Consider the following 12,663-nt stretch of genomic DNA (forward strand, 5'->3'; position numbering starts at 1 on the left):
ATTACCAACGACCTACTTACAGCCAAAGCTAACGGACAATGCTCTATACTCCTTCTAGACCTCTGCTTTCGACAGAGTTGACCACTGCCTCCTACTACAGATCCTCTCATCCTTTGGTATCAAAGACCTTGCCCTATCCTGAATCTCCTCATACCTTTCCAACCGCACATTCAGCACACCCTCTCTCTATTGGAGTCCCCCAAGGCTCTGTCGAAGGCCCCCTACTCTTCTCAATCTATAAACTTGGCTTGAGGCAACTCATAAAGTCCCACGGCTTCCAGTACCACCTTTATGCCGATGATACTCAGATCTACCTCTCTGGCACAGACGTCACCTCTGCATTCCAGAATCCCGGAGTGTCTATCAGCCATATCCTCCTCCTCCTCTCGCTTCCTCAAACTCAATGTGTACAAATCTGAACTGATCATCTTTCCCCCATCTCACAGATTTCTTTCCCCGACCTAGCTATAACAATTGACATCATGCTTTCCCCCGTACCAGAGGTCCTCTGCCTCGGAGTAATCCTTGACTCTGCCCTGCACATCCAAGCTCTCTCCACCTCCTGTCGCCTCCAGCTCAAAAATATTTCCAGAATCCATCCCTTCCTCAACCCTCATTCTACTAAAATGCTTGTACATGCCCTCATCATCTTCCGCCTCGACTATTTGCAACATCTTCGCTTCCAGAGGCTTGAGAGTACTGTACTTCCAGTGCCCACACCCTCTTTTTATACAGCTTTATTTTGGGGATGGAATAAACCATTTCCTGGACCTGCTCATTCTGAATAACGCGTGTATCAAACGCAAGCGTACATATGTCCTTGCGTACACATGTGTGGTACATTAGGGAGGTAAATCTCAATGACCAGTTCCTTTTAAGAACTGTTTATTTGCGGTCTAATCTCTGCCACCCCTGACAATGTCACCAGTTTTAAGTGTTATTTATTTTATCCGTCATTGTGTTAATGTTACGGCACGTAGTTGTCTTCCTTATTACCGGTACTTTCACTGATGAGGGTTTTCATTGTGAGCTCCATAAAAAAAATTAGAAATTCATTTTGTGTTGTCGAAAAAAATCACATCCAATCTGTCTTTCATCCTTATAGGAAATCCTTGTGAGAATAACTGGTTATCACTAAACTGTAAAGAAGATATCAGGAAGCAGTCTAATGGAGAAAACCTCATTACCCTTCATGGAGCTCCTGGACTTCACAGCACTTCACTTTCTTATACTCCTCCTAATCATGAGGAACCCTCTCCTGAGCAATCTCACATTGTTACCACAATTCCAGGTGACAAAGTGGATACAAGATTTCAGTGTGACAAGCAACTTCCTACAAGCTCAGATTTATTAACACAAAGAAAACAAAAAGGAAAAAAATCGTACTCCTGTTCAGAATGTGGGAAATGCTTTACAAATAAATCAAAATTTGTTATACATGGGAGACTTCACACAGGAGAAAAGCCATTTTCATGTTCACACTGTGAGAAAAGGTTTACAGCTAAATCAAATCTTGTGAAACATGAGAGTAATCACACAGGAGAGAATCCGTACTCATGTTCAGAATGTGGGAAATCTTTTAAATATAAATCAAGTTTTGATACACATTATAGAATTCACACTGGAGAGAAGCCTTATTCATGTTCAATGTGTGGGAAATGTTTTACACAAAAATCTAATTTTGTTTTACATAAGAAAATTCACACCGGAGAAAAGAATCATTCATGTCTAGAATGTGGGAAGTCATTCACAAGTAAAGAATATCTTCTTATACATCAGAGAATCCATACAGGAGAGAAGCCATATCAATGTTCAGAATGTGGGAAATGCTTTGAAAGGAAATCACATCTTGATACACATAAAAGAACTCACACAGGGGAGAAACCGTATTCATGTTCACTATGTGGAAGGTGCTTTGCAGGAAAATGTAATCTTCAAAAACATCAGAAAGTTCACTCAGGAGAAAGGCCGTGTTCATGTTCACTATGTGGGAAGTCCTTCAGAGATAAAGGGAATCTTATTAGACATCAGAGAGTTCATACAGGAGAGAAGCCATATTCTTGTTCAGAATGTGGGAAATGTTTTAGAAATAAATCACATCTTGTTACACATCATAGAATTCACACCGGGGAAAAACCATTTTCATGTTTACTCTGTGGGAAAGGCTTTACAGAAAAATTAGGTCTTGTGAGACATGAGAAAAGTCACACAACTTAAAACATAAATCAATTTTTACCATACATGAGAGAATTCACACTGGAGAGAAGCCGTATTCATGTTCACTCTGAAATGTTTTACACAAAAATCACAATTAGTTTTACATGAGAAAATTCACATAGAAGAAAAACCATTGTCATGATCAATATGTGGAAATCAAATATTGTTATGCATGAGAAGTCACACAGGAAAGAAACTAATTATATTCATTGTATTTATAAATTGTAATAAACAATGCTCAGAATAAATGAGTACACCCCTTTTGATAAGATTGTAATATCTCACTAAACACAAAATTTCCAAAATGTCAATGCTGCGTTTTATGGAACTTTTTTTTTTAATCAATAAAGTGAAAGTAAGGTTACTAATATAGCTGACATTACAAAATCTTCAGTTTTACTCAAATTAGTTGATGCGAAAATGAGTACACCGCACATCAAAAGCTACTACATCTAGCATTCATTTTGTTTGACCGCCATGATTTTTAGAGACAGCACCAAGTTTTTTAGGCATAGATTGAACAAGTTAGGCTAGTTTCACACTAGCGTTCTTGGGTGCAGCGCAGGGCCGCTGCTTAGCTCTGCCCCCGGCCGCACCCACTCCGGTCAGCTCCTAGGATCACATGATGCTGCATGCGATCAGCGTATCCTATATATATATTTAGCGTTGTGTACGCTGACTGTGCGCTGGTATGATTTTGCTGGCGCTGCGCCGAGCGCACAAAAACGCGCTGTGTTGCAAAACCACTGAAAGACTGCATCAAATCCACGGCAAAAACGCATCAAAACCGCACCTGCGTTTTCTGCCAAAAGGTGCGGTTTTTGTGCGGTAAAATCCGTGGGAGAATCCACAACGTGTGCACACAGCCTAATAGTACAGTGAAGATCAGTTGATGTTACATTTCCTTTCTGAGAGAAAACTTGCAAAATAGGAATTTAAAAGTTCGGCCTTCTCAACATCCTTTCTTAACATTTCATCATTTTCATTCTGTAAAAATCCTGTAGCATTTTTTACTTTTCATTTACTTTTGACATATCCCCAAAATCCTTTATTATTGCTTTTGACGTCTCTTGCAAGCCTCAATTCATTGTCATCTTTAGATAATCTGATTCGTTCCCTGCAAGTTCTGCAGACAGCATATTCGTCTTTAGATATGCCTCCCTCTTTCCGTTTTATAAACATTTCTTTCTTCCTTTTTAGCATGTGTTTATGTTCTGTGATCATCCATCCTGGTTTCCTTAAATGCTTCCTATTCTTCCCTCTTTTCAGAATTGTTAACGATTGTGCTTTGAGTATCTCATTTTTCAAGATTTCCCATCCTTCCTGGACATTTTTGTCCTTTAGGACAGGGGTCCCCAACCTCCGGTCTGCGGCCCAGCACCAGGCCGTTGCAATGCCCTTGCCGGTCCGCGGACACAAGGGGAGCCGGTGGCGGTGCAGCAGCTGATACTCACCGGTCCCTGTCGGCGGCGTCATCTAGCGCTGAGCGGTCAAGTGTACCGCTCATTTAAGGTCATGAATATGGACGCCACTCATCTCCCATAGGCGTGGCGTCCATATTCATAGACTTTAATGAGCGGTAGCACGTAACCGCTCCGCACAGGAAGAAGCTGAAGCGCCGCGAGATGCAGGGAGGGAAGTTCAGTGACGGGAAGGAAGGTCAGCGATGTGAGGGTAAGTATGATGGGGGAGCCGAGCGGAGCCATATATACAAGGGAGGGAGAGTGGGAGCGGAGCCATATATACAAGGGAGGGAGAGTGGAAGGAGAGCCATGTATACAAGGGAGGGAGAGTGGGAGCAGAGCCATACAGTCATATGTAAAAGTTTGGGCACCCCTATTAATGTTAACCTTTTTTCTTTATAACAATTTTGTTTTTTGCAACAGGTATTTCAGTTTCATATATCTAATAACTGATGGACTTAGTTATATTTCTGGATTCAAATGAGGTTTATTGTACTAACAGAAAATGTGCAATCTGCATTTAAACAAAATTTGACCGGTGCAAAAGTATGGGCACCCTTATCATTTTCTTGATTTGAACACTCCTAACTACTTTTTACTGACTTCCTGAAGCACTAAATTGGTTTTGTAACCTCATTGAGCTTTGAACTTCATAGCCAGGTGTATCAAATCATGAGAAAAGGTATTTAAGGTGGCCACTTGCAAGTAGTTCTCCTATTTGATTCTCCTATGAAGAGTGGCATCATGGGCTCCTCAAAACAACTCTCAAATGATCTGAAAACCAAGATTATTCAACATAGCTTTTCAGGGGAAGGATACAAAAAGTTGTCTCAGAGATTTAACCTGTCAGTTTCCACTGTGAGGAATATAGTAAGGAAATGGAAGAACACAGGTACAGTTCTTGTTAAGCCCAGAAGTGGCAGACCAAGAAAAATATCAGAAAGGCAGAGAAGAAGAATGGTGAGAACAGTCAAGGACAATCCACAGACCACCTCCAAAGACCTGCAGCAGCATCTCGCTGCAGATGGTGTCACTGTGCATCGGTCAACAATACAGCGCACTTTGCACAAGGAGAAGCTGTATGGGAGAGTGATGCGAAAGAAGCCGTTTCTGCAAGCACGCCACAAACAGAGTCGCCTGAGGTCTGCAAAAGCACATTTGGACAAGCCAGTTACATTTTGGAAGAAGGTCCTGTGGACTGATGAAACAAAGATTGAGTTGTTTGGTCATACAAAAAGGCGTTATGCATGCGCTGTATTGTTGACCGATGCACAGTGACACCATCTGCCGCAAGATGAGGCTGCAGGTCTTTGGAGGTGGTCTGTGGATTGTCCTTGACTGTTCTCACTATTCTTCTCTGCCTTTCTGATATTTTTCTTGGCCTGCCACTTCTGGGCTTAACAAGAACTGTACCTGTGTTCTTCCATTTCCTTACTATGTTCCTCACAGTGGAAACTGACAGGTTAAATCTCTGAGACAACTTTTTGTATCCTTCCCCTGAAAAGCTATGTTGAATAATCTTTGTTTTCAGATCATTTGAGAGTTGTTTTGAGGAGCCCATGATGCCACTCTTCATAGGAGAATCAAATAGGAGAACTACTTGCAAGTGGCCACTTTAAATACCTTTTCTCATGATTTGATACACCTGGCTATGAAGTTCAAAGCTCAATGAGGTTACAAAACCAATTTAGTGCTTCAGGAAGTCAGTAAAAAGTAGTTAGGAGTGTTCAAATCAAGAAAATGATAAGGGTGCCCATACTTTTGCACCGGTCAAATTTTGTTTAAATGCAGATTGCACATTTTCTGTTAGTACAATAAACCTCATTTGAATCCAGAAATATAACTGAGTCCATCAGTTATTAGATATATGAAACTGAAATAGCTGTTGCAAAAAACAAAATTGTTAAAAAGGTTAACATTCATAGGGGTGCCCAAACTTTTACATATGACTGTATATATAAAGGAGGGAGAATGGAAGCGGAGCCATATATACAAGGGAGGGAGAGTGGGAGCGGAGCCATATATACAAGGGAGGGAGAGTGGAAGCGGAGCCATATATACAAGGGAGGGAGAGTGGAAGCGGAGCCATATATACAAGGGAGGGAGAGTGGAAGCGGAGCCATATATACAGGGGAGGGAGAGTGGGAGCGGAGCCGTATATACATGGGAGGGAGAGTGGGAGCGGAGCCGTATATACAGGGGAGGGAGAGAGGGAGCGGAGCCATATATACAAGGGAGGCCGGGAGAGTGGGAGCGGAACCATATGTACATGGGAGGGAGAGTGGTAGCAGAGCCATATATACATGGGAGGGAGAGTGGGAGCAGAGCCATATATACAAGGGAGGGAGAGTGGGAGCAGAGCCATATATACAAGGGAGAGAGAGTGGGAGCAGAGCCATATATACCATGGAGGGAGAGTGGGAGGGGAGTCATGTATACAGGATGGGAGAGTGGGAGCAGAGCCATGTATACAAGGATGGGAGCAGAGCCATGTATACAAGGATGGGACAGGGGAGCCATGTATACAGGGTGGGAGCGGAGCCATGTTTACAAGGATGGGAGCAGAGCCATGCATACAAGGATGGGAGCAGAGCCATGTATACAAGGATGGGACAGGGGAGCCACACAGCTGGACAGGACGGGGGGAACCTCACATGCATTTTCTGATGATTAGAAAATAATCAGCATGTACAGTGCTCCAGTACAATTTTTCTTAAGTGCTCAATGCTCCATTTCCTTGTAGGTTCCAATCATCATTAGCAGTGACGGTCATCAGTAGAAGTAGCCCAGTGCTCCCACTGAAACAGAGAAACAAGCCAGGTGCTCCCACTCATTCAAAACCTATGGTGAGTTGAGTCACATTATAAATGTTATAATTAAATGATAAGTATGCACTGCTAAACTACAACCGTGTCCATAGCCCCGTCCCCTTATGACCAAAGCCCCGCCCCTGTCACACCTCCATCCCCACCCTGCCGGGCCATGGAAGAGTGGTCTTGCTTGAAGCCGGTCCCTGGTGCAAAAAAGGTTGGGGACCTCTGCTTTAGGATATCCAGCCTTTGGATCCCTCCGATTCTCATTCTGAATCCCTTAAAATTTGCCTTTCTAAAATCTAACCTTGACGTCTGAGTCTTCACAGGTCTTCCTCCTCTAGTTAGCTGCAGGAGGTTTTTGAAATCTTAATAAATCCGTGTCCCTGCCTTTGATGGTGTCTTTCCCTCATCCTTCAAACATGCCTCAATCGCACCCATCCTCAAAAAGCCCTCCCTTGACCCATCCTCTGTGCTAGCACCCGATATCTCTTCTCCCTTATGCCTCAAAACTACTGGAACAACATGTATATCTTGAACTGTCCTCCCACCTCTCCTCCTGTTCCCTCTTTGACCCATTACAATCTGGCTTCCGATCGCATCACTCAACTGAAACTGCCCTAACTAAAGTCACTAACGGCTTACTAACCGCCAAGAGCAAGCGACACTACTCTCCTCCTCCTGGACATGTCCTCTGCCTTCGACACCGTGGACCATTCCCTCCTGCTACAGATTCTCTCATCTCTTGGCATCACAGACTTCTCCCTATCCTGGATCTCATCATATCTAACAGACCGAACATTTAGTATCTCCCTCTCACACACCACCTCCTCACCTCGCCCCCTCGTCTGTCGGTGTTCCTCAAGGTTCAATCCTAGGACCCCTACTATTCTCCATCTACACCTTTGGCTTTGGACAGCTCATAAAATCGCATGGTTTGCAGTATCCCCTCTTCGCTGATGACACGCAGATCTACCTATCTGGGCCCGACCTCACCTCCTTACTGACCAAAATCCCACAATGTCTGTCTGCTATCTCAGCCTTCTCTGCTCGCTTTCTCAAGCTGAACATGAACAAAACAGAATTCATCATCTTTCCCCCATCTCACTCTACCCCTCCACCAGACCTATCCATCAATGTCAATGGCTGCTCGCTTTCTCCAGTCCTGCACGCTCGGTGCCTTGGGGTGATCCTTGACTTTGCGCTCTTTCAAGCCACATATCCAAGTCCTCGCCTCCTGCTGCCTCAAACTCAAAAATATTTCCCAGATCCGCTCATTCCTCAACCATGAAACCACAAAAAAACTAGTGCATGCTCTTATCATCTCCCGTCTCGACTACTGCAACCTCCTACTCTCTGGCCTCCCCTCTGGCAACACTCCAGTCCATCCCACACTCTGCTGCCCGACTAATCCACCTGTCTCCTCGCTATTCCCCAGCCTCCCCCCTATGCCAGGCCCTTCACTGGCTTCCTATTGCCCAGAGGCTCCAATTCAAAACCCTTACCATGACATGCAAAGCCATCCACAACCTGTCTCCTCCATACATCTGTGACATGGTCTCCAGGTACCTACCTGCACGCAACCTTCGATCATCTCAAGATCTTCTCTACTCTCCCCTTATCTCTTCTACCCACAACCGCATGCAAGACTTCTCTCGTGCTTCCCCCATACTCTGGAACTCTCTGCCGTAACACATCAGACTCTCACCATCAACAGAAACCTACAAGAAAAACCTGAAGACCCACCTGTTCTGACAAGCCTACAGCCTACAATGATCCTCGGTGTACTGAACCACAGCAAGTCCTGCTCTACCCTCTCCTACTGTATCCTCACCCATCCCTGTAGACTGTGATCCCTTGCGGGCAGGGTCCCCTCTCCTTATGTACTTGTGTGTCCCTTGTCTTACACATGTTTATTATACTTGTTTATATTTCCCCTTTTCACATGTAAAGTGCCATGGAATAAATGGCGCTATATAAATACATAATAGTAATAAATAATAGTTATCCAAAATTCAAAAATAGCATGGTCGCTACCTCCTAGGGTCCCAGCCACTTTTACCTCCTCAACCATTTCCTCCCTGTTTATAAGGATTAGATCCAAGGTAGCAGTTCCCCTTGATTTCTCCTTTACCCTTTGGAAGATAGTTGTCAGCAAGAGAGGATAAGAATTTCATTTACCTGTTAGTTTTGCCTGAGAGAGATTCCCAACAAATGTCTGGATAATTGAAATCTCTCATGACAACTAAATCATATTTTTTTGGAGAACTTGGCCATTTGATGCATAAAGAGATCATCCATATCTTCAGCTTGCACAGGCGGCCTGAGGTAAATGCCAACAATGGTGTCCTTTCCATTGTTCCGTCCTTGTATTCTTACCCAAACAGTTTCCACAGAACTCCCAGTCTCTGAAGCTTGGATCTCTGTGCAGATATACATGTTTCTAACATACAATGCGACACCTCCTCCTCATTTATCAAGTCTGTTTCTTGCAAATAAGTTGTATCCTTCTAGCCTTGTATTCCAATCATGTGTATCGTCCCACCAAGTTTCAGTGATTCCAATGACATATTTCTTTTCCTGTGTTAGTAGTTCCAGTTCTCCTTGTTTGTTACCCATGCTTTGTGCATTAGTATAGAAACATTTTAGTTTGTGATTGGTTTCTCTTTCTCCAATATTTTTAATATTTAGATTTTTTTGTCTTTGTTCTTCCTTTCCACTTCTAATAGCAGAGTTCTCAATAGTATTTGTCAGGTGTATGGCTTTTTCTGGTCTTTTGCTTCCCTTCCCATGTTGTTCTAGTTTAAAGCTCTCCTTACAAGTGTAGCAAGGCGACTTCCAAATACATGTTTTCCAGTCTTTGTAAGGTGCACCCCATCTCTAGCAAGTAGTCCATCGTATAAGTAGTTCACTCCGTGATCCAGAAATCCAAATCCTTGCTGACGGCACCATCCTTGTTCCATGGCCATCCACTGGGAGGATGGAAGAGAAGACCACCTGCGCTCCCAGTTCTTTCACTTTCTTTCCTAAGTCTTCAAAGTCTCTGCAGATGGTTTCCAGGTCGTTTCTTGCGGTGTCATTTGTCCCCACATGTATTAGCAGGAATGGGTAGTCATCTGCAGATCTGAAGAGTCCTGATATCCTGTCAGACACATCTTTAATTTTTGCACCTGGAAGACGGCACATTTCTCTTGAGGTTATATCCGGTCTGCAGATAGCGGCCTCTGTTCCTCTCAACAGGGAATCCCCCATGACCACAACTCTCTGCTTCTTCACATTTTTCTTTCTCCATCCAGGAGGACTCTGAAGGCGTACAAGGTTTGTGGGCAAAGTCTTATCCTGATGTATTTCTTCATCGTTCTCCTGCATAAGAGCCTGGTACTGGTTCCTGAGAAGTATGGGTGCTGACTGACTCCCGATTTTCCTGCTTCTCTGGGTCACATGCTTCCATTCCTCTATTTCTTCAGGTGCACTTCTAATTTCTTCTCTTTCTGTAACATGAAGAGATAATTCTACTCTGTCTAAGAACTCTTCACCTTCCTTAATTATTTTCAATGTAGCTAACCTCTCTTCGAGATTTTGCAACTTTTCCTCCAACAGGGACACAAGCTGCATTTGTGGCATGTGAAGTTTGGCTTTTCTACTGGTAAGTCTGTGAACATGTAGCAAGAAATGCAGCTCACCAAATGGCTCCTGGCCTCTTCCATGTCTTTATTGTTAAAGAGATTTTTTTTTATTGAAAGCCCGAATCCATGTCTAAACCCGAGTGCGTTTAAAAAAATGAAAAAAGTGACACAAAAAAAGTGCACTAGGATGCTGGTCATCTTGAAACCCTCTCCAAAAGAAAAAGGGACCCCTGAACCATTCCCCATCCCTCCGAGCCAGAAGACCACAGCGAGGGACAGGGACAAGTATTATTATTTATTTATATAGCGCCATTAATTCCATGGTGCTGTACATGAGAAGGGGGCTACATACAAAGTTATAGATATCGTTAACAGTAAACAAATTTACAATGACAGACTGGTACAGAGGGGAGAGGATCCTGTCCTTGCGGACTTACATTCTACGGGATAGTGGGGAAGAGACAGATGGTCGGGTGTGCAGCAGCTCTGGTGGTGATGAGGCGGCAGCTCAGGCGGTGGTGAGGCAGCAGAATGGTCATTGCAGGCTGTAAGCTTTCCTGAAAAGATGGGTTTTCAGGTTCCGTTTGAAGGATCCGAGGGTGGTGGATAATCGGACATGTTGAGGCATGGAATTCCAGAGGATAGGGGATATTCGGGAGAAATCTTGGAGGCGGTTGTGTGAGGAATGAATAAGTGTGGAGGAGAGTAGGAGGTCTTGGGAGGATCAAAGATTACATGAGGGAAGATATTGGGAGATTAGTTCAGAGATATAGGGAGGGGAAAGGTTGTGGATGGCTTTATAGGTCAGTGTTAGTAGTTTGAACTGGATGCTTTGGTGAATTGGGAGCCAGTGGAGGGATTTGCAGAGGGGAGAGACAGGGGAGTAGCGAGGAGAGAGGTGGATTAATCGGGCAGCAGAGTTGAGGACAGACTGGAGTGGTGCAAGAGAGTTAGCAGGGAGGCCACAGAGGAGAGTATTGCAGTAGTCAAGGCGGGAGATAATGAGGGCATGTACAAAAGTTTTAGCAGATTGAGGGCTGAGGAAGGGATGGATTCTGGAAATATTTTTGAGTTGTAGGTGGCAAGAGTTTGGACGTGTGGTTTGAAGGACAGGGCAGAGTCAAGAGTTACTATGAGGCAGCGGATTTCAGGTGAGGGAGAGAGCGTGATGCCTTTTACCATAATAGATAGATCGGGTAGGGAAGATACATGAGATGGAGGAAAGATAATGAGTTCAGCTTTGTCTACATTGAGTTTAGTTTTAAGCAAGAGGTGAAAAAGGAGGATATGGCTGATAGACACTCCGGGATTCTCTACAGCAGAGAAGTGACATCTGGGCCACAGAGGTAGATCTGAGTGTCGTCTGCGTACAGGAGGTACTGGAAGCCATGGGACTTTATGAGTTGTCCTAAGCCAAAAGTATAGATGGAAAAAAGGGGCCCCAGGACAGCCTTGGGGGACTCCAACAGAGAGAGGGTGGGATGAGGAGGTAGTGTGGGAGTGGGAAACGCTGAATGTGCGGTCAGAAAGGTAAGAGGCAATCCAGGACAGGGCACGGTCTTTGATGCCAAGGGAAGAAAGAATTTGTAGCAGTAGGCATTGGTCTACTGTATCGAAGGCAGAGGACAGGTTGAGAAGGAGGAGGATGAGAACTGTCTATTAGCTTTGGCTGTGAGTAAGTCATTAGTAATTTTGGTCAGGGCAGTTTCAGTGGAATGGTGAGGGCGGAAGCCAGATTGGAGGATGTCAAGGAGGAAGTTAGATAAGAGGTGGGAGGAAAGTTGAGCATGGACATGTTCGAGGAGTTTGGAAGCAAACGGGAGCAGTGATATGGGGCGATAGCTGGGCACAGCAGTTGGGTCAAGGTTTGATTTTTTTGAGGATGGGCTTTATGGTGGCATGTTTGAAAGCAGAGGGGAAGGTACCAGAAGTTAGGGATAGGTTGAAGAGATGGGTTAGGGCTGGAATGATCATGTTAGTGAGGTTGGGGAGCAAGTGGGAAGGGATGGGGTCAAGTGCACAGGTGGTGAGGCCTGATTTCGAAAGGAGATGAGTAATCTCTCCTTCAGTGATGTTGGAGAGGGAGGTTATTGGGGAAGGGCAGAGGTCTGGTATGTGGAGCGATTGGGGTGGTGGAACTGTAAAGGTTTGCCTTGTTTGGTTGATCTTGTTTTTGAAGTAGGTGGCAAAGTCCTCAGCAGAGATGAGGGGAGTTGGGGGTGGCAGTGGTGGGCAGAGGAGAGAGTTAAATGTGCTGAACAGTTGTTTAGGGTTGTGGGATGATGAAGATACAAGGTTTGTGAAATAGGTCTGATTAGCAGAGGTGAGAGTTGATTTAAATGCAAGTGTAGCTTGTTTGAAAGCAGTGAAGTCATCTGGCAGGCGTGTTTTCTTCCAACGCCGCTCCGCGACCCTGGATGCTTGTTGAAGTTTTTTGGTGAGGTTGTTGTGCCAGGGTTGCCTATTGGTTTGTCGCACTCTGCCATGCATGAGAGGAGTGACTGAGTCTATGGCTGATGTGAGGGTGGCGTTGTAGAAAGCGGTGGC

General features: G+C 44.5%; 1 protein-coding gene across 1 annotated transcript in view; it reads left to right on the plus strand.

The window, feature by feature from the left end:
* Positions 1-2,486, plus strand: part of LOC141054896 (uncharacterized) — a 32,467-nt gene extending 29,981 nt beyond the window's left edge. Inside the window, exon 9 of the mRNA XM_073551791.1 lies at positions 1,106-2,486. Within this exon, the coding sequence (XP_073407892.1) occupies positions 1,106-2,217 (1,112 nt within the window). The 3' untranslated portion in view covers positions 2,218-2,486. The remainder of the gene's footprint in view (positions 1-1,105) is intronic.
* Positions 2,487-12,663: the final 10,177 nt, after the last annotated feature.

This window comes from Dendrobates tinctorius, unplaced genomic scaffold, assembly GCF_039654945.1.
Source record: "Dendrobates tinctorius isolate UK_male_01 unplaced genomic scaffold, ASM3965494v1 ptg000180l, whole genome shotgun sequence".
Lineage (NCBI taxonomy): Eukaryota > Metazoa > Chordata > Amphibia > Anura > Dendrobatidae > Dendrobates > Dendrobates tinctorius.